Source organism: Lissotriton helveticus, chromosome 4_1 (genome assembly GCF_964261635.1).
Source record: "Lissotriton helveticus chromosome 4_1, aLisHel1.1, whole genome shotgun sequence".
In the NCBI taxonomy this organism is placed as follows: domain Eukaryota; kingdom Metazoa; phylum Chordata; class Amphibia; order Caudata; family Salamandridae; genus Lissotriton; species Lissotriton helveticus.
In genome coordinates, this window is record NC_136063.1 from 1,119,162,741 (window position 1) to 1,119,186,080 (window position 23,340).

Consider the following 23,340-nt stretch of genomic DNA (forward strand, 5'->3'; position numbering starts at 1 on the left):
GACTTAAAAGATTATACTTTTTTTATGATCTATTGCCCGTCTTTATTTAAACAAATATTACCCGCTGGAGTAGCTTCAGTTTTCTTCAAAACACTAGCAGACATAAGCCAAATAGAGAAGCCTTATTAGGGAGGCAGGTCTGCACAGTTGTGTTCCAAAAGAGGCGAATAACAATTCCCCCATACTCACACGTGAAGGCTAGCTGAAGCCTTGTTGCTTCAGCAGCGGTGCCACAAGTCTCAGCTGATTGTCAGCACTATGTAAAGAACATTCAACCTGGATGTCAGCACCGAGACTGCCAGCATTAAATGGGGCCAGAAATCCTGCTCTGGAGATCAAAGCCTTCTGTAACACCTGCATGCGAAGCAAAAGACGCCTGAAGAGCCAAGGAAACTCGAGTTTTCGCAGTCTAAGCAAAAGCTAAGAGAGGCCCATCAATCCAATGGGCTGAAGCTCTGGCTGTCAAGAGCAATTTGCTTGTCCCCTCAAAAGGCAGTTTTTAAGGTAGACACTCTCTGGGTTAGAAGATCACTAAGCTATATATAATAGCTATAATTAAGGGCAGACCCAAAATGTTGACACCATAGACAGTATAACAGAGGCGTGTACAGTCAAAGGCAGTCCAGCAGACTTTTATTTAAAATTCACAGCCTTTGCCTCCATCCCACTTCGCAGACCAATCTTTGTCACATTAGAAGGAGCATACCTTCTGTGGCGGGAACTGCATAAATAGCCTCAAAATAGGTAAAGCGAAGACTTGTTGAATACTGCGAATGGTATAAGAATTACCTGTAATGTACTGTACGCAAACAAAGTCCTCCGTGAAATGACACATGCTAAAGTGCCATGAACACTGGGCCATTAACTCCAGGGAGCGCCACACAGCTCCTAACTAGGCCAACAGGCGCAGGGAGCCACATATGCGCGTGCCTCTGGCAGGGGGGCGGGGGCATTCACTAATGGACTGGTTTCCTCAGGTTGTTTAATGTACAAATGCATGTCGGCAGAAACTCTCACGGGTCACAGGCTGCACGTGCAGTAATGTGCCCGCAGGTACATAATATTGTACTTCAATATCCTTTCGCTGTTCCCGCTCGATTTCTACAGTGCTCCCTTTGTCTAGTGCGTTCTTCCCAGAGGCACACAGTGAAGCCTGAAACGACGACCAGCAGGGACTTTCTCCAGCGCTTTCAACGTCCAGGCTATTCTGTAACAAGGTACTGGCAAAAATGATACTACATCTGTACTGGCAAAAGCATGTACGATGGACTGTTCTCCTTCAAACCCCTAAATGATACAGAGCCACTCTCATAATTACACCCTCACAGACTGATTGCTTGCCAATCCCAGCAGTGACCAGAATATTGAGTGAAAGTGGCAGCAGGGTAGGGGGCATGGGCGATTTCCTTTCGGGACAGTGGCAGCAGGGGGAGGGGGCATGGGCGATTTCCTTTCGGGAGCGTGCGACCATATGGCGCCACCATATGACGCCGCGCGCTCCCGAAAGGAAATCGCCAAGATGTGCACGCGTTGCATTGCAAGCAATGCAACGCGTGCACGTCTTTGCCCCCAAAGCTGTGGCGATGGCTACAGGTCTCTTGCCTATGCCACGCATGCGCGTTGCGTAGGCGAGACCTAAAAACCTGCCTCCAGGTCATAGTTTCTCTAAAGTACTTGTCAAGTGATACGTTGTGTGCCTTTGTTTCCTTAACATATTAATAGTAATGGGGTCACCCTGTGTCCCTCATAACCTGGGTATGTGCAATATAAGAGGAGTTGTTCTGTCGGGAACTGTTTACCTTACATGTCCACCTTCCTGTTGGTGTCGAATGTGTCGCTCGGGGAAGGAGAGAAACAGCTAGCGCCACGCATGGTGAATCTTTCAGAATGCTCCCAAACAGACCGCTTTCGTGAACACGCCATGATCTATCTGAAGCTCAGGTGTAGACGGGTTCCTCCACGACCACAATCGGTAACAGTGTTGGATACCACTGGAACTATCTGGAAGGTTCATTTAACTGGCGAGTGTCGCTTTAACCATTTCACTTTCGGAGGCATCCTCTGATGTCTGCTTTGGAACTCCGAATAATACCTACAGATTTGAAAGGTACATTTGTCATTGTGAATTTTACCTTGAGCGATGCGGCATTTCATCATTTCCCACAGTGCAGTCTTTTATCATTCTGTGTCATCCTGCCCCTCGGCTGCAGCCATGAACAATGCAGTATCCCCATGCAGCTTGGATGTGCTGGGAGAGGCCAACAGTCTCCCTGTGCTCGTAATGGTACAGAAATTCTAACTTTCTGAGAAACATGTGTATTCTCATTAAATCTGTTTTTCACAACTTATTCTGCGCCGTGACTCCTCAAATGAAATTTCCAGCTTGCCAGAATCTCCTTTCCCATATAGGACGGCGTATAGCACATGTAAACACCTTATCATATTGATTCCTGAAAGACAAGCATTTATAGACTTTTTTGATTCAGATAAATACTTTAAAGTCTGTGTTGAAGAGAGTCAGAAAATCCCTTAAGAGAACTATTTGTTGAAGTGGAAGAAATTGTCTCTTTTTTGTCAAAACAAATCACTTCATCCCTTTCTTGTGGAACCCAGCATATCCTAAAGTGTGTTACATTGTATGGGTGTTGTGTTTGGCAACAGGAAGGGTATAAAAAAGATCCAATTGGGGTAAGTTATACTTACCAACCCTACTCAAACTGTTGTATATGTGCGTTTCACATTAATGAAGTGAACATGCACGCTTTATATAATAAGTTGCATTAGAGAACAAATGTTTTTTTTTACTTGTGACATAATGGTCTATGTGCATTACTAGCAGACGTGGAACGCCCGTTGAGCTGAAAGGGATGCAGACGTTTTTAAATGCAATGATCAGACTTTACTGCCAGTAGCAATGAGGAATGGGGGAAATGTGTTGTTTTGGTTCTAAAAATTCGAAGTACTGACAAAAACAGAAAAACATGCAAAATTATTTTTGTCAAAATGGGCGTGGGGTGGATAGATAGTAAAGAGGGCCAGTGGGTAGCAGTTCCGATCCTCTGGGTAAAATGTTCCTGGCAGCCTATCATTTTTTATCTGCGTAGTATTTTTTTTTTTTTTTTTAATTTCAAATCTGTTTTATTGGAATCAAAAGCGAAGAAAGGCATTTCAATACTGCAAGTGAATAGCAGGCATATATAGCGAGCGAGACAGACAGGCACGTCTTCTCTAAAAATCAGCAAGAGAGCGAGATTAATACACCAACGTAGAGATGTAGAGCCAGTGCTATAATCAAGGTGCCGTGCGAAAGGGTCAATCGACCAGAACAAGAGGAACCAAACCCCCTTCCCAACTTCCCTTCCCTCCCTCCACCCCGACCAGTATGCCGTGCACAAGGGATCTGAGTTATTACACTGTTAAAGCCGCGTGTTGGTGGGCGTCTGAGCACACAGAGACATCTACGGTGGCCCCGTGAGTCGCAGGATGCGAAGATACTTGGGGCAGGTGATTTCATTAAATTCTTTGGACAGCAAGGATAGAAGCGGCTGCCAAGTTTTCTGAAAGGAGTCCGTGGAGTTTGTCAGTGTGGCCTGGATACGCTCCATGCCTAGCGTGAACCATAATTTGTGTAACCAGCCAGTGTGGGTAGGGGCAGTGGGCGAACCCCAGAGTGATAGGATATGCTGTGACGCTGCTTGCATGGCAATGCCCATCTGTTTGCCGCGCATGGACCTCAGGGGAAATGTGAGCGCGTTGGGCAGTCCTAAAACGGCATACGCGGGGAAGCGTGGGATTTCGGTCTGGAAAGTGCAGTCAATGTCATCTAGGACCGCTTTCCAGTAGTCCCGAACAACGTGGCAGTCCCACAGCAGATGGGTTAAAGTGCCCTGCTCCCCGCAGCCTCTCCAGCACAGTGCGCTCCGAAGGGGGTTGCCACGGTTGAGTCTGACTGGGGTAAGATGCCAGTATATGGCTAATTTCATCGCTGCCTCCCTGGCAGCGGCGTTACGGGTGGTGTGCGCCGCTCTGTAATAGATAAACCCCCATTCCTTGGGCGACAGTGCCCTGCCGAGTTCCGATTCCCAGCGTTTCTGTCCCGCCGTTTTGCTTTGGCCAATCGCAGGAGAGAGCATTTTGTAAAGGTCTGAGATAAGGTGTCGGTCGGAGTCTTTTGTGATCAGCCACTTTTCGAACGGTGTTAGCAGCCGACTCACCAAGGGGGCGCGATCTGGGCTCAACAGCCAATATCTGCGTAGTTTTAATAGAGCAAACCTGGCCTAAAGGCTTGCGCACCAGATTACATGACACCAGTTCTGCCAAGTATCACGCAACAGGTGTGACACACGGGCATTTCAGTGCAGTGTTCCGCATCACCGCACTGAAATGCAATGTCGCACATTTTTAATACTACTCAGAACTTGTGTGTATGCTCTGCTCCCCAGCACTGCACTGCAGACTCACTCGCCAGCAGAGCTGGCTCAGATATTAAACAGTTAATCTGTCTCTCTGGCTCAGCCTCTGAGAGTCAGTGAGGTGCTACAATATTACAATCTCAGTAATTTCCCAGTCCTGTCGCGCACCTGCCTGTCAATCACTGAAGACACACACTGAACTGTCGAAGACTCGACCCGGGGCTGCCGCCTGCCCTCAGTTCAGCAGAGATTGCTACTGGCTGCTGTGGCCCCGTGGGGGGGGATTATTAATCGTATGTGACCTCATCACGTCCGGCTGCCTGCACAGGAAGTGAGGTCCCTGGTCGTTAGAAGCGACTGGTGACTCGAGAGACAGAAAAGTGAGTTGAGTGCCTGCTGCCTCTTAGCCTGCGCATACAGTGAAATATTATTATCGCTCCACTTATACTGGGGGCTGGTATACCCCTAGCACTTGCACTTTTTCACTGCATTTTTCTCTAGTTATCACTGGTCCTGATGAAGCACAAAGGATCGCTATGACCATTTGAGCGCGAAACATGTCGGCCTGACCATTTTAGTTACCAGGGATACATTACGGGGAACATCCTTTACAACGCAACTATTACAACGAAGTACCTTTACGACGCAACCATTACAACGCAACTTTTACAACGAATTGCGCTGGGGGGCGCTCTAGGATAGGGAATAGTTTCCAACACGTTCCCTACTATCCACGGGGACTGGAGTTGGAATAGTAAATTAAACTATTCACTATCCAGAGCCCCCCAACGCAAATCGTTGTAACGACTTGCGTTGTAAAACTTGCATCGTAAAGGCATGCGTTGTAATAGCATGCGTTGTAACGTCATACATCCATACATTACTACCCATAGACGTTTGCCATTGAGGAGTGATCCAGTGCTCACCCTTGATCTCAAAGAAAAGATGTTTCCGAGCACATTATACACCAGATTCTGTAAAAGACAATTCAGTCATGATAGCGAATAGACGACTAACACACGTAGGGTCCAAAAATAGCCAGCAGGCATTCAGAATAAGTGAGGCAATTGCCTAATCAATGGACCAGAGAAGGCCTCCCTCATTTGAAGCCTTTAATGCTAAAAAAGATAAATGTTTGTGCTAAATATATACACTTTTTCTAAATTCAAGTGAAGGAATGTGGGAATACATGATAAACAGAAACCTATGAAATAGACAGGGGCTGCTCCTTCGCCAAGGCAGATGAGCGTCCCCCCCCACTGCTCTCAGAGCAGGAAAATTTAAATGAGAATAACCTTGTTATTATCATTTTATTTTTCACTACGGGTAAGGTTAGGGCGGGCGGGCTGACTGGGGTCACAGGGTGATGAGTGGTGGGCTCACTAAATGCGCATGACAGCTTGGCCTGCCATCTTGGGCTAGCCAAACAGTCATGTGCACTTTACATGTTCCCACCCAGGCTGTAATATATAGCCTGGTGGGGAACATGCACAGGCTCCCAGTCGTTCGGCGCTCAGACCAATCACATCGCCTCACTGCAGCTTTGTGATTGGCTTAGGAGAGCCTGTGTGCTTCTGGGACCGAAGCTGAGGAGAAGGTGGCAGTGAGAAGGGACTGAAGTTGAGGGGAGACGGTGGCTGTGAAAAGGTAAGTGTTTTTTTGTCCCCTCGCTCTGTCACCCAAGTTCCCTGCCAGCCGCCACTGCAAATAGGCACTAATTCCAAGGCTTTGGTGGGCTTTAACAATGTACAGAAACGAAATTGCAATTAATTAAAGAAATACCTGACCATATATTAGGTCACATTGTTGGATTTTCTATCTCGTAGTATATAAGCAATCATTAAGGCATATTTGTATTAAAATTCACGTTTTCACTGTGCATGTTTGTGCTTCTGTAAACAAAGATTGTGTTGCTTAATCTTAGCATATTACTGTAAAAGATTTTATCTGATAGAGACTGCTAGTTGCAGATTCCTTACTGTAGAATATTCCCCAGGCATCCGACTGGATCCAGAAATTCTTCATGAGCAGCGCCCATGCGAGCCGGTAGAAGGGGGTCATTTGCCTCCAGTTGGCGCCGTTGGTGTCTTCTGCACCACAAGTGACATTTGCGGTGCCTATTTAGGCACCACCCAGGCACGCCAACATCAGTTCTTTTCTTTCCATGCCAGCCAGCAGATAGCCAGGAAGAACTACCTCTTAGTCACTTTTTTAATAAGGTTTCCAACGTTTGTTAAAGTCTGTTTTGAGGGCATGTGTGTCTTTGAAAAAGGCCGACTTAAAGTCATGTGGCGCCTGTCACTTACAAATGTCAGTGACGGACCTACATCTTGTATGTCTTTGGTGCCTTGAGTGGAACCACGACCCGAAGGTCAGCCCTGACTGCCACGTCATGCACTCTAAGTCCTAGAGAAAGCGATCCCTCCAGCTTATGGCAGCTCGACGTGCGACACCGCAACGCTCATGCTCCTTGTCGAGCGGAAGGTCCTAGGAGCGGTTGTGGAGCTCGAGTTTGCTGTCGCATGTGAAGTCGTCAAGCCATTTGGGTAAGCCCAAGTTCCATAAGCAGAAGAAATAGAAGCATGCTCTGGCTTCAACTCGTATGTTGGCCGATGAAATAAGGGAGTATCGCAAGTTAAGGCCTGGCTCCACGGTTGACCCAGAGTCTGTGTTGACTCCACACCTCCCCGAGTTTCCTGGAGCTGGAGTGATCCCCGCCCAATTGCGAGAGTTTTATGAGATCATGCTCCTCATCTTTGGACGGCCCGTTCCATCCGACACATCTTCGGACTTGATGGGTTCAGGAGCAGACCCTATTAGGACCACGCCTGCGGCTCTGATGCCAGTCAGGCATGTAGGATCCACAGATGGATGATCCAGGTCAGAATAATTTCAAAAAGGGGGTGGTGATGGACAGAGTATCTGAGTTAATCAAAACACTCCTACCCAGTCAACAGATCAGGGCTTGATCCATCACCGTTTTTTAGCTCACTGCACCATCCCAGTTCAGAACCTGGCTATATGCAAATTAGTCTGTCCCTGGCCCAGTGCATCATGGGAACAGGGCAGACCAAACTACCAAGCCAATTCTTCACTGGAAAGGAAACAAGCTTCCGGGAACCGGTTTCTGGCATTACAGCCGTCTTCGGCCCGGCTTGCTTGAATCCTGATGGTGCAGTGAGCAAGGGACTCATGTCTGAGCATACCCTTCCACACTCATGGTGGCCAAAATAATTTCAAAAAGGGGGTGGTGATGGACAGAGTATCTGAGTTAATCAGAACACTCCTACCCAGTCAACAGATCAGGGCTTGATCCATCACCGTTTTTTAGCTCACTGCACCATCCCAGTTCAGAACCTGGCTATATGCAAATTAGTCTGTCCCTGGCCCAGTGCATCATGGGAACAGGGCAGACCAAACTACCAAGCCAATTCTTCACTGGAAAGGAAACAAGCTTCCGGGAACCTGTTTCTGGCATTACAGCCGTCTTCGGCCCGGCTTGCTTGAATCCTGATGGTGCAGTGAGCAAGGGACTCATGTCTGAGCATACCCTTCCACACTCATGGTGGCCAAAATAATTTCAAAAAGGGGGTGGTGATGGACAGAGTATCTGTGTTAATCAAAACACTCCTACCCAGTCAACAGATCAGGGCTTGATCCATCACGTTTTTTAGCTCACTGCACCATCCCAGTTCAGAACCTGGCTATATGCAAATTAGTCTGTCCCTGGCCCAGTGCATCATGGGAACAGGGCAGACCAAACTACCAAGCCAATTCTTCACTGGAAAGGAAACAAGCTTCCGGGAACCGGTTTCTGGCATTACAGCCGTCTTCGGCCCGGCTTGCTTGAATCCTGATGGTGCAGTGAGCAAGGGACTCATGTCTGAGCATACCCTTCCACACTCATGGTGGCCAAAATAATTTCAAAAAGGGGGTGGTGATGGACAGAGTATCTGAGTTAATCAAAACACTCCTACCCAGTCAACAGATCAGGGCTTGATCCATCACCGTTTTTTAGCTCACTGCACCATCCCAGTTCAGAACCTGGCTATATGCAAATTAGTCTGTCCCTGGCCCAGTGCATCATGGGAACAGGGCAGACCAAACTACCAAGCCAATTCTTCACTGGAAAGGAAACAAGCTTCCGGGAACCGGTTTCTGGCATTACAGCCGTCTTCGGCCCGGCTTGCTTGAATCCTGATGGTGCAGTGAGCAAGGGACTCATGTCTGAGCATACCCTTCCACACTCATGGTGGCCAAAATAATTTCAAAAAGGGGGTGGTGATGGACAGAGTATCTGAGTTAATCAAAACACTCCTACCCAGTCAACAGATCAGGGCTTGATCCATCACCGTCCAGGTCAGAGCCAGTCGTGCCTCCTCGACCTTCCCCGATACTGAGGCCGACCCTCCCGATGAAGCTATCCCTGTTCTCATCCCCAACTCCCACACGGAGCCGGAGGGACGTCGTCCGGCACCGATCGGAGACATGCCTTCCGAGCCAGATCCTGAACATATTCTTAGAGGCAATGACTTAGGTAGGATTGGGAGGGGTCGCTGAACTCTGAGAATGCCAGCGGTTTGACAAACAACTGGACTGGGCCTAGGATCTGGTTGAAGCCAATGGACTGAATATTTCTCCAGATACTTGTATGCTTTCTCCCCGGTGTGGCTACGGAGGAGGGAGCTTCTTTTGCAGTGTTGGTGAGGCAAGCAGAGGACGTCCTGGATCATACCTTGCCCTTGATGGTAGTCAAGATTAATGTCTTGACGGAAGTGCTTCAGACAGGAGTGTCCCCATAGGAACTGATTCTCAATTTCAATGAGGCACTTACTGACGTCTTGCTTGGGACTTTGTCTAAACCCAATGTAGGGGCTCCTGTGAACAGGACGATTGCCTGCCACCACTGCCCTGCTCCAGGGGATACAAATTTCCTCACCCAACACCCTACCATGGAGAGCTTGGTGGTCCAAGCCTCCACATCCCACTGAAATCCTGGTGCATTCTCTACCGCACCCCTGGACAGTGAATCCAAGAGGCTGGACAATCTCGGAAAAAAAGTGTTTTCTTCCACCAGCCTGGCACTGCGGTGTGTGCACCACGTGTGCCTTTTGAGCCGCTATTTCCACGTGCTGTGGGCTACATTGCACAAGCACCGTCAACGATCCCAGATGAGGCCCGGGCTCTCCTAGGATATTGCTGATGGGAGGGATGTGCTGAAGTTTACCAAATGATGGAGACTTGACACCATAGACTCACTAGGCAGAGCGGTTTTGTCGACAGTGGCCTTGCAACACCACACTTAGTTGAGCACGACTGGCTTTTCTGGGAATGTCAAGTCCTCATTCATGGACATGCCCTTTGATTGTTCCTGCCTTTTCGTAGAAAAGGGGATTTTGGTGCTGGAGTGCTTTAAGGACAGCACAGCTACGGCCAGGCCGTTGGGCCTTTTTGGCCCCTTGTCACCCTCAATCCACCTTTCAGTCCTTTCGTAGCCAGGGAAGGGGCGTTCAAGCATGCCTTTACCTGCCCAGCTACATCGTTGCTCAAGCTCTCCAGCCTCTGCATGGCTCCTGTTCCAATCAGCCCAATGAGTCGGGTGGCCAATGGTCGGATCAATCCACCAATGCCTCTGCAACCGTAGCATCCAAAGCATCCTAATCTTCCCACGTATCATCGTGGGCACTCAGTCGATGGCATGATTCACCATTACCTGCCCCACTGGCAGCCCAAAACATCGGGTGGCAGAGAAGGGGCAGGTTGCTGGTGAATCACTGCACTGGAAAACGTTTGTTCCACAGCTAGCGTGGTCTTTTCCATCACCTAAGTGGTCAATACTTTACTGAACGAAGGTTGAGTTTTAGCTATCCCCAGGTATACTTTACTGTGAGGGTTTGGCTGTATGATTGGGGTACCTTTTGCTAATGCTACATGCCTTATCCCCAACCACAAGCAGTTTACATTTCATGTTTCGGTCCTGAAGAAATGCCCATATCAATAGGGACACTTGAGGCATGAAACATGTTGACCTACGCACACACTGTTTTATGAGCTGGATAGGACCATTACTTCCACATTCAGCCCCCCATTTCCTTTTAATCATACCAAGAGATTCCCACCTATTCCATTTAATTGGGTATCACTTAGCTATTTTTGAAACCACAAATTCACATTACATCAATATACACCTAGAGCACCTCCACCCTACACCTCACACCGTCATCTCTTGCTCAGAAGACCTCCAGCAAAGAGCTCCCAAGGGGCCTATTGGGCATTGCATCATCAGCCCAATGAAGATCTGCCTATGATGAAGCATGACACCCACATGGGCGTGTGAAGGCTCTTGCTTCTGAGCAGCCAGATCCCCTGATCCATTGTATTAGTTTCCCTTCCCTAGATCCATCCATCCATCCCTTCCTTCCTTCCCCCCAGGAACTGCATACCTTTTGTATTACACAGTCCATAACATTAGACAGATGGGTTTTGCGGATTGTCCGAATTGGCTACTTCCTCCCCTTCAAGACTACCCCTCACTCCATGCCACCCACTTACAACAGGCTGAGGGAGGACCACCTATCTCTTTTCAACCAGAAAGTGATGGCTCTTTTGGCCAAAGGAGCCATAGAGCGAGTGCCAGGCCAGAATTTTGTCATGCTGGCTATTCTCGTTACTTTCTGGTGCCCAAAAAGGATGGAGGTCTTCATCCTATCCTCAACCTATGATCTCTCAATTTCTTCTTCAAGAAGGAGAAATTCAAGATGCTCACTCTTTCTCAGCTCCTGTCTGCCCTGGACCCTAAGTGGTAGCTTTGGACTTGCAGGACGCCATCTTTCAAATTCCCATCCTGCCTGCCCACAGGAGCTTCCTGTGGTTCATGGTGGACCATTAGCATTTTCAGTTTGCTGTGCTCTCTTTTGGCCTCATCATCGCCCCTCAGATGTTCACCAAACAAATGGCAACTAACTTAGAAATTTCTATTTTAAAAACCTTGGACGAGGTCATTCCTAAGACAAATGTTAATATGAAATTCATTGCTTCGCCATGGTTCACTGCTGCCCTGAAAACCGATAAGCAATCCTGTCGAGCAGCCCAACGACAATGGCGAAAAACTAAAACGGATGAGGATTGAAAGAGCTATAAACTACTGCATTTACTCTACTTAAAAAATATTAAATCGACCAAGAAGACTTACTTAACTCTGCGGATAAATAATGCAGCCCATTCAAGTAAGGAACTATTCAAAATTCTAAAAGAATTTACCTCGCCTCGGGCCAAACAGTCTCATTTCGTTCCCACCCAAGATTGGGTAAACTCTATGTCCGCTTTCTTTGACAATAAAATCAAAACAATTTATTCCTCCTTCCCGAACATCGATCTATGCCAACACCAGCAAAACAATAGTGCACCGGTGAAACTCCTCCCGGCTGCATATACAGATACTCCGTGTTTAACTGAATTCGACCCTATAACTGTTACCGAAGTACTCGAGGGCCTAAACAAAATAAAATCAGGCTCCCCAATGGACCCTCTCCCTCCCCGCTCCTGCACCAAAATCATGCCACTACTGGCTAACCCTCTTACGAAAATGTTCAATACCTCACTAGAACAAGCAACGGTACCGACAAAATGGAAACATGCGCAAGTCAAGCCAATTAAAAAAAAAAACTCAAATTACCCGACCCAAATGGTTCATTATCGGCCTATCTCCCTACTGCCCTACTTTGGGAAAGTATTGGAGTATTTAGTGAACAAGCGGCTTACTGCCTTTGTAGAGTTACACGGGATACTAGATCCCACCCAATCCGGCTTCCGTGCCGCCCACGGTACAGAGACGGCAGTCCTTGAGATTGTAGATAATATCAGGCTCACGTTGGACAAAGGTGAATCAGCAATTCTCATCCTCTTGGACCTGTCCGCAGCATTCGATACCATCTCCCACACCATCTTAAAACATTGATTGTGGGAGATGGGTATCAGAGGCAGGGTTCTTGACTGGCTGGAAAACTATCTCACTGACAGTTCCACCACCATTCAAGTTGACACCCTGGTCTCCTGTAGTCGCCCAGTTACTGTGGGGGTACCCCAGGGATCAATCCAGAGTCCTTTGCTCTTCAATCTGTACCTAACTCTGTTGGCTAACGTTATCAAATCATACGGCTTTGAAACCGTATCGTATGCCGACGACACCCAATTACTTATTACATGCGGTCCAGACTATTTTGGCACCTGTTCTCATTTCAAAAACTCTTTGATTTTACATAAGTAATTGGATGTGTAACAACAAACTCCAATTAAATGGCAGCAAAACTGAGATCATCCTGTTTGGCAAGGCAGAGGAATTCTGGTCACAAGGTTTGTGGCCCCTGGAATTGGGGACATGTCCCTCCCCAAAATCAGTAGTCCGTAACCTGGGGATAACAATAGACCGTGCCCTGTCCATGAAAAACCATGTCAGCCAGGTAACAGGCGTCTGCTACGGGATTATGCGTAATCTCCGGAAGATCTTCAAGTGGCTTCCTATCGAAGCCAGGAAACCTCTGGTGCAGGGTTTGGTCATCAGCCATCTTGATTACGGAAATGCCCTGTTTGCAGCACTTAATGAAGATTTGCTTTCTAAACTGCACACCCTGCAGAACACTGCGGCCCGATTGACCCTGGACCTTCGTCCGAGAACCGCCTCTGCCCCTTCTCTGAAAAAACTCCACTGGCTTCCCATCCGCCAGAGAAGCCACTTTAAGATCCTGAGTCTGACTCACTCTATCCTGCACAACACCGGCCCTAAATATCTCTTAAAGAAACTTAATTGGTACGTACCCAACAGACCCCTAAGGTCCAGCAAAAAATCATTTTTGGTCCAGCCTTGTGTTCGAACCTCGTGCCTTTCTTTCCCTATATCGACGACTAGTTGTTGAAGGCTCGCCTCAGGCTGCTGTCTCCGACCTCCAGACTGCAGCGGGCATCCTGCATTCACTGGGGTTCACTATGAACATGCTGAAGTCACACCTGACACCCTCTCAGACGCTCCCTTACATCAGAGCTGTTCTGGACATGGTTCAGTTTCAGCCTGTCCTCCGGAACATCAAGTCAAGGCTTTTCGAGGTACGATACTGATGTTTCAGCCTCTATCTTGGATTTCAATGAAACTGATTCTGAGACTGGTGGGCCTCATGACTTTCTGCATCCTGCTTGTGAGTCATGCCCATTGACATATCCAGGCTCTGCAGTGGGACCTGAAGTTCCAATGGGCGCAGAATCAAGGCACTCTCTCCGAAATGGTCCAGATCTCAGAGGTAACTTTGGTGGTGGCTTACGACCCGCAAATGGGTCAGCGATAGACACTTCTTCCTTCTCTAACCATATCTTACAGTAGTGACAGATGTGTCACTCCTGGGATGAGGTGGCCATCTGGGAGAGGGGGCAATCAGAGGCCTCAGACAGATGCGGTCATGATTCTACCAGAGACCAGTTGGAGCTCTGAGTGATCCGATTGGCATTGAAAGCCTTACTACCTTCCATTTAGGGAAGACTATTGCAGGTGCACAAGGACACCACCACCCACATGTGGTGCTGGAAGCAGGGTAGGTTAGGTTCATAGACCCTTTTTGAAGAGGCCCTGCGTCTCTGGACATGGCTGGGACAGCAGGGCATATTCCTGGTTGTTCAACATCTAACGGGTTCTTTGAACGCCAGAGTGGACAAACTCAGCCGAGGTAGCCTAACGGATCACTAATTGCATCTTCATCCGGAGGTGGTGCAAGGTCTATTTCAGCAATGGAGAGAGCCTTGGTTAGATGTGTTCGCCACTGAAGAGAATGCACATAGACAGCAATTATGTGCACTGGCTTTCCAAGTTGCCTCTTACTCTGAGACAATTTTCCTCTTGAGTGGAGCTGAGGGCTCCTGTATGTCTTTCCGCCCATATCACTCCTGTCCAGAGTTCTCAAAAATATCAGGAAGGACCGGGCCCAAGTCATCCTTGTGGATCCAGACTGAGCATGGCCATCAGTCCATCGATCAGGCTGTCCCTTCGGGAGGATCTTCTGTCGCAGGAGAAAGGCAGGGTTATCCACCCAAACCTGTCAACGCTTCGCCTTCTTGTGTAGAGATTGAGCTGTGACAGTTGATAGCCTTCAACCTTCCCCCTCTGAAGTCTGTAATGTTATCTTGGCAGCCAGGCGTCCCTCTACCAACACATTTACACTTGCCGCTGGGCTAGATTTGTGGCATGGTGTTCAAAAAGACACATTGATCCCCTTTCTACCCCCTTTCTCAGCTGCTCCTGTTTGTCCTTTCTCTTGCCCAGAAGAGCTTTGCTCTGGGTACTTTTAAAGGATATCTATCTGCAATTTCTTCTTTTCTTCAGTTGCCTGAACACCCTTCTCTTTTCCAGTACCCTATTGTAGATTTAAAGGTTTGCAACATATGTTCTTTCCCACTCCATACGTTATGTCCCAATGGGTTCTCAATCTCGTCCTCACCTTGCCTATGTGTGCTACCTTTGAGCTTCTTCACAATTGTCCAATCAGGTTCCTTACCATCAAATGGTCTTCCTGGGAGCAGTCACATCTTCCCAGAGTGTCAGTGAGCTTCAGGCATTGTTATCCAAGGCTCCTTATATCAAAATCTCTTCAGACAAACTAGTACTTTGTACAAGAGCTTACTTTCTTCAGAAAGTGGTCACTCTATTTCATGTTGGCTAAACAGTCACTCTGCATACTATTTACGCTCCGCCTGGATCCAAAAGAGCATTGTTGTTATATCTTGACTGCATTAAAACGCGGTTCATGTGAGTGGCTAACTCTTTGTGTGACGGTATGACGGAGCAAGGAAAGGGCAGGCTGTGCAGCGGACCCTATCCTGATGGATCATTCTCTGCATCAAAATCTGGTACTCATTGGCCAAGAAGCAGCCCCCTGGGGGCTTGCATGCTCATTCCACCAGAGCTAAAGCTGCAGCCACTGCATTAACTCAGAGTTTCGGTCCTGGATATCTGCCAGGCAGCAACATGGGCCCCATTGCGCACGTTCACCAAACATTACTGTCTTGTCAGTCAGGTACGTAGAGATGGTCTTTTTACCCGCTCAGTCCTGCAGGACTACCTCGTGTGAAATTGGTCTGCAGACTCACCTCCGAGGAGGTATTGCTTGGGTATCTATTCTAAGGTAAGGGATCTGCAGCTAGAAGTCTCTATCAGATAGACAAATGACTTACCTTAGGTAATGCCTTATCTGGTAGAGGCTCTAGCAAGCCGTAGATTACTTTTCGACGCACCCATCCTCCCCACTCTGCGAACAGATTCTATGAACAGGGGTTTTCCCTTTCAGGGCCCTAGTTCTCCACACCAGTGGTAAGTGTACTTATTGGCTCCACGCTTCTTTTTTTAATCATAGATGATCTAAAACATATTAATCAAAAAGAAAAAAGCTGAAGCTCTACATGATTTTATGTGGGCAGGGTTGTATTGTGTCTTCTCACAAAGACAATATTTACCTTGTGTGCGATTCACATTTAACCGCTTGGGTGCTCATGACGAGCTGAGCTCGTCATGACCTCGCCCGTTCCGTGGAATGCTCGCACGCTGGGCTGTTTCCCCTGCTGTGCTGAACGTTCCATGGGAACGGGTGTGACCATGATGGGCTCAGCTCGTCATGAGCACCGGAGCGCCGTAGCTCATGACGAGCTGACCTCGTCATGAGCACCGGGGCGCTGTGCGCGCCCCGCCCCCAGCACAGCGGGGGAATGTGCCCCGCAGCCAAGGGGTTAAACACAGTATTGATTGTATATGGAGGAATAAGAATAGAATGCACTCTGTGGTTCAATGGTAAGTGACTAAAGCTAGAGAGGCAGCCTGCTGCTGAAAAACTAAATACAGTAATAAAGAATATTTGTGTGATGGATTTCAGTCTCTTTTGTCCGCTTAGTCCAGCTGCTAAGGCATTGTTGCTTTCTACACATACTCTAGTAGGCTTGTTGCTTAGTAACAGTAACTTTTCAGAATTTGACAATAAATAATGGAAACAGTGTTGTGTTAGTTAAAGCTAATAATCTGTTGGGTTTTTAATAATGTTAGCAATAAATTAAAGTTATGTGGGAACAATCGTGGGAAGACAGGCTTTACTTTCTTAGGAATGATTTGGCACAGCTCTTAGACATTAGAGTTTTTAGCTTAGCTGCTCAATATTATCGTTTTATTTGAATATTGTATTATACTTTCTGGACGTTTATACTATATGTAATGCAACAAGGCAAAGTGCAGCACATTTTCCTGATAGTATCAGTGGTTGTTCTCAGTCTTCAACTTGTCAGTACTGTTACTAAATGTGTTCTTACACTGGTTGTTCAGGCCATTGAGAAACGCCATTAGGCCCTAGTGTTTTCTTTGCATGAAACTGGTGATTTCCAAAAATGTTTAGATACTTTGCCTTGATTACTCTGGCCATGCAGGAGTTGCGTTGGTGATGTATCCACTTACTGGTTTATGGCATACTTGATCTAATTTGAGGGATGTCAATGATTGCTGGGATTGTTGCTAAATTAGAAAACTAGCTTGACTCACTCTCATCTGTAGAAAAGTACCACTTTTTGACATTGTCACCCCCACTTTTTTGCTCACTAGAACTGATGTTGATGGGTAGTGCTAACCAAATGCCAGTGCTCTTTCCCTAAAAACAAGACAAATGTTCAATTGTAGTCCAATTGACAAGGACTTTAGCACCCCTGTAACTCCCTAGTAAATCGTATCTCTGGTACACAGGGCTTAGGTACTTAAGAGGGTCCCTAAGGGGTGCAGCATATATAAGGCACCTAAAGGGACCCACACAAAATCTGCATGCAGACTGCCATTGCAGGATCTGTGAAATCGTACACACCATTCTGAAAACACGACATGGCACACTCACCCACTGTGTGCCATGCCCCTGTACACTGCATTTATTACATGTAAGTCACCCCTACAGCAGACCTTAGAGCCTAAGGCAGGCTGCATTATATTACATGTGAGGGCACCTCTGCATGAGTAGCTGGGTCCTTGTAATGCCTATTTCCATTGCTAAGCAGTGCAAGAGATCAGGAAGCTATCATAAGGTATGTACTGGGCACTCGTCATTGCGAGTTACCCAACTACATAACGACTTCACCGAAGATACTAAGGTTTGATATCCAACATCTTGTCTTATTAAATCTCTACTGATGCCAGCATCGGATTTAATATGACATGCACCAATAGGGCACCTTAGGGGTGCCCTGTGAAAGCCTACTAGTCACAGAGTGTGCAGGCTGACCAGTATCTTACAGCCTGCCCCCACAGATGAGTTTCTGACTCCCTGCAGGTGAGAGCCTGTGCTCTTTGAGGCCACGAATAATACCTGTCCAGCAGACAGTGATCACACCTCATCCAGCAGGTTGGCTAGCAGATTAGCATCTGAAGGCCAGAGGCTTCAAAGCCTCCTATCACCTTTGATATGCAACCATGGCTTCCTCCCAGACATGGGGAACACCACTTTCTGCCCCGAGGTGCATTTGGCACCAGAGCAGGTGGAATATTAGATGGTCAGAAGGTGTGCCACACTTACAGGCTAGTGCTATGCAAACAAAGGATGGACGGAATGCTGAATAAATCATACATTCAACCCCAGTCAAGAGATATGGGTTAAATCCATTGTTCTTTTGCTCACCATGTCACCCCAGTTTAGACCCAGCCATATGCAAATCAGTCTTGACCCTGTGTCTCATGGGAACAGTCCAGACCGAACTGCCAAACCAGGTCCTCCCTGGACCAGAAACAAGCATCCTAGGACTGGTTTCTGGGTATTACCCTTCATCAGCCAGGCTAGCTTGAATCTAGTGGCACAGTGAGCAAGGTTTTTGTGAAGTAGTGTGGCTCACTGGTTAGAGGCGGCAGACCCGAGAGCAGAGGACGGCCCGGGACCAGGGTTCGATTCCCGGCGCGGCAGGTTTCTGGACCAGGGTCAGCGGACTCGATAATTCTCTCGCCTCGGTGCCCACTCTGATCAGCGTTCACACTCGGCAACTCTGGGCATTAGCTTGCCTCATCTTCACTAACGGCCCCACCAGACCGCCGGGGATGCCTGGTCTCACCCTGGAGATACCCATTAAGGGACCATCTCTCAGGGAAGCCAGGAAGGGTTTCGCAGTGGTCGAAGCGCCTTGGGACCCTACGGGTAAGTAGTGCGCTATATAAATGCCTATACATTTACATTTACATTTACATTTACGTCTGGGCATACCCATCCCACTTTGGGTGAAAATGTTACGCAAATAAATGATGGACGCAATGCTGAATAAATCATACATTCACCCACAGTCAAGAGATCTGGGTTAAGTCCATCGTTCCTTTGCTTACCATGCCGCCCCAGTTTATGCTAGGCACACCCCTATGGTGAGCCACCTGAAGTGGACTGTTGAAGAAAGGTTTCACCATCTTGGTTTTGGTGAAACTAGTAACTCTGGGTCAAGATTATGCTCACGCTTTCCAGGAAGTGGTCACATAGTGGGTGAAGACACCCCAGGGATACGTAGCCTATTGGCAACTGCCCTACACTCCCCAAATATTTAGGGTGCCCCCCCCAACACCAGAGCTTTAGAACATCTACCTGGGAACGAAGAAGGACAAACAAGAGTTCACACCGCAAGAACAGAGGACCTTGCTCTGGAATTGGTTGTAAATACTATCTGGCTGCTGGTAACCTCGAAAGTTGTGGGGCTGAACATCTTCCCCAAACCCTTGGAGGATTGTCCAGCGCTTCAAGAACCACTTACCATCACCCTTGGACTGGAGGAGCCATCCCCATATCCTCGTGCATCTGCAGGCACCGACTGCACTTCTCTGGTACTTCATTTAACTGGCATTAGGGCCACAGAGGGAGCATCTTGCCAGGAGGAGGTCACTGTGGTTCCAATAGGTCAGCCCCATCGCCCCAGTTAGTTTCGAGACACTAGACCCTCCAGGAGTCTCCCTGCACTAATATCCTGGATACAAGAGCACATGCAGCAACCAAGGCTTTTTGAGTGTCCAGTCTGGACACCACTGCTTCCAAAACCGACCTGCCCATTGAGGAATGTCAGGACCGACTAGGCTCACACCAAGAGTGGCTCTGCTGTCTGTTTCCTTCCCCTCTGCAGGTCAAGAATGAGAATCGTAAGAGCCTTCAACTCAAGTTGTCAGCCGGCCAAACACCTCTGCACCCGAGCCCCACAGCCCGGGTTCACGAAAATCATCTGCTTCCTTTGCTCCAGAGAGCCTCACAAGCTGAGCCCCCCCTCCAAGTCTCCACTTGCAGCCTTTATGTTACAAGTACTTTGGACTAAACTGTGTAGTACTCAAGGCTGCCATCGCGACCAGCACTTCTGCACCCAGACACACCAGGGCAGGTAAACCCAAACTGCTGGTGGTTCTTTGAAACTTGCCCCCCCAAGCACTTTAGGTCCTAAGGGGCACCTTCTGCAACCGCTTGCAGGTATATGTATGGAGACTATGTTTTGCCTTCCATAGGATAACATTCCAGCATTCGAGGCTCATCATACCGCCAAACCCATATTTTTTTGCATTTCACTGTTTTTTGTAAGAATCCTAACTCCGAAAGTACTTACCTGATTCCGATGATCTTGGTGTCTAAAAGTATATAAAAATCTGTGTTATTTTTTAGAAATAAGTGTTCGATTTTTTTCTTGCGTGTGTGCACCATTTATTGACTGTGTGTGCAACACATGCTTAAGACTCCCCTATGATAAGCCTTAGCTGCTCGCCCACACTACCACAAATAGAACATACAGGATTACTAAAGTACGCCTTGTAAACCAACAAGGGTGGTCTCGATTTTTTTGCATGGTGTTCCCTTACATTGAAGACATCGGTTGTAAGGCCGAGCAGATATAAAAATGAGTGCCTTATTGTTGACCCTAAGGACCCTTTGTGAGGATATCCAGGTAGACCCTAGGGTTGTGCTATGGTAGGGCTGTCTAAAATGAGTCAGAATCTATCATGGTGAGTGGTTGACTGTGTAGTCTGTGGGTACAGTGACTGTAAGATCCAGTTAAGGCTCGGGCTGCTGTAGCAATGTATTTTGTTCGCGACACAAGATGGAGTCGTTGATATAAAGCTGCTGCAGGAATAAGGTGTAGGAGCTGGAGCAGACCATGAGACTTTTTTATGGAGCAGTAGGGAGTACTGGATGTAGTAAAAGACAAGAGTTGAACCAGGAGATATTTTGATAGAGGAACGGGTAGGGCGCAGAACAGAGAACAAACCCAAGAACTGTGGGTCAGTGACCTTCTAGAATTGAAGAACATAGTTGTTAAACAGATAATGTGCATTTTTTATATACTGAAGGGACCATATCCATTTTATATTATTCTAACATTTTTTAGCACATTGCCTGTTTTTATGGTCTAATTGCATGATTAAGTATTTTACACGTCTAAAATGGCGGTTTATTTTACAGACAAAGTGCCACCAGTACTGGCCAGATCCACCAGATGTAATGGAATATGGTAACTTTCGAGTCAAATGTCAGTCAGAAGATTGCACCATTGCGTCCGTATTTAGAGAAATGGTGATAACAAATATAGAGGTAAGCACATGCTTTTCCTGTATCCCACAACATTGCAGGAAATTAAAACTCTTTCTTAGCCAAAAAATAAATACAGAATGGGCACTTTATGCAGAATATTCTTCTATCTATCATATTGTTTTCCCTAGCACTTCAAAGAATTCATTTTTCTACGCACATCTAATTTTCGGCATATCGATTAAAGGACCCTCCTGTTATGTTAATAGGTTGTTCCGTTAGAATTATTCATAGTTTTGCGTTTGAAATTTGTGTAACAAGTCACCAAATTGTTGGCAAGTGAGAGCAATTTATTAACTGTCCACAGGCAAGAGCATTTTGACTTCAGTGACTGGTTTCAATTATAGGTTACATTCTAGATGAGCGGATTATTGGAACTCTTCCCAATCCTGAAAAACTGTATCGGAAGATTTTTAGTAATTCTGTATTCACATTTTATGAATAACGCATCTGCTCCTTTTAATTTTGCAACTTTTTATTTTATGTTTTCATATATATCATGCATTACTAAGTAGTACATTCTCAAAGGAACTAGCTCTTAAATAATGCCCATAATAGGCTATGGTGTTTTTCGTGATAGCGCATATTGGCTGCTCATGAAATGTTGGGGTCTGAAGAAGTCTGATAAATATTCAGATCGGCTTCTCTGTGAGATTTTTAGATCTACGAGATCCGGCAGAATGTTGGTGTTCATACTTTCTTCTTGAAAGTGATGAATAAGCAGATTAATTCCCTCTATGGCATTGGTTTTTGGGGTTCCCCACACATGTGTGGTGGCTTTTGGAGTTGACACAATCCCAGGCACCATTGCATGAAGAAACAGATGAGGTTTGCAGCAAATGGGTTAATTGTCAATTATGGATGCAGTTGCTGATATTTTGTACCACGAGGGGGGTTTATGTTTATTTGTTGTAGATGGTGCTATTACATCTCAAGCACCTCATACAAAAGGCATCCTGATCACACCCAACAAAGCCAGCACTTCATTACCTTCTTTTCTGCACATCAAACACCTCTATGTATCTGAAGCTTGCTGAGTTTTCTTACCTTGTCAAGATCTGTCTGTTACAATTCATTAAGCTTTAAACCTTGTTCAAATTGTAAATGCCAGGTGTTGAGCACAGATCATCATTCTTAGTGTCTGCAGTGCCTAGGTTTAATGCATAAAGTGATCTCCTGTGAACCCTTTGCCCCTGTGCACCATGAGGTATTTCGGAACTGTGATGACAGATTGTTTATGGATCTTGGCAGAGCCTTCTCCCAGATCACCACAATGTTATCTGCATAGCAATCATAACAGACATACATACTTACTCTCATCTTATTTCACAGCATACAAAGAAAAATAGCTAGAGTGGGACTCTAATTCGTCTTACTAAAAGATGGTTCAGCCACAGATACATTTCCTCCTGCAGGTACCTCAGAAGAAGTTAAGCCTTTTTAGGATGCCATGTTGCACACATTTGTTGACAAGTATGATACCACGCGAAAGGCTACTGTAAAATATTTCATCTGCAACAGCTGGCTTCTGATGTTGACTGCTTCGGTCTCCCTTTACATTCTCTAGTGCCACCAATGTGGCACTTTGTCACCTCTTTGTGGTATCTTATTACTGCTTGGAAAAAAACTGCCACTGTTTCTTTGGTTTCTGCTGTGTATGGCTCCACTCTGATGACTCAAGATCAGACGCATGGCAGAGTGGCCGTTTTTTCACGTAGGGCTATCATGTTCTTCATTTTGCATGCTGCCCAGAAAAAATACGATTATCTATGGCACAAAAAGTTGACCCACCATGAAGAATGTGGTATGGCCCGAGCAGCCTTCTCTGACCTCTTGTCTGAATAATTTGGTTAAAATTGTTAATCTGAAAGAAACCCATTAGTGATCAATTCCTTACCTTAGAATTACCCCCAGGCGTCAGACTGGATCCAAAAAGTTTTTGTTAGCAGTACACCTGCTCGTCAGAAGGTGGCGTCATGCGGCTCCGCGTCCATCGTTGGCATCGTGGTCACCGAGATGATGTCGCGGCAGCTACTTAGACGCCGGGCTCACACGCTGACGTCCGTTCTTTCCTTTTCCGCGCTAGCAAGCGCAGATCCGGAGAGAGCGGTGCCCCCAGTCAAGGCTTTTTTGTCTCTATTTTTCAAATTGATAGACTCCTGGTGGCGTAGGGGTGCCCGGTTTTAAGTCCTGCGGGGACTGTCATCGCATGTTGTCGGAGACAGACCCGCACCGCATGTGTCTCTACTGCCTGGGGCATGACCACGACCGCAAGCCGTGCCCCGACTGCCGGGCCATGACACTGAAGACTTTGCAGGAGCGGTCCTGAAAGTTGCTTGAAG

At 47.0% G+C, this 23,340-nt stretch overlaps 1 protein-coding gene across 6 annotated transcripts in view; it reads left to right on the top strand.

Moving 5' to 3' along the window:
* PTPN3 (protein tyrosine phosphatase non-receptor type 3) overlaps positions 1–23,340 on the top strand; it is a 1,880,479-nt gene that overhangs the window by 1,658,768 nt on the left and 198,371 nt on the right. For all 6 annotated transcript variants that reach the window (XM_078687727.1, XM_078687724.1, XM_078687726.1 and 3 more), the window contains one exon: positions 20,873–21,001. In XM_078687727.1, the coding sequence (XP_078543853.1) occupies positions 20,873–21,001 (129 nt within the window). The remainder of the gene's footprint in view (positions 1–20,872; positions 21,002–23,340) is intronic.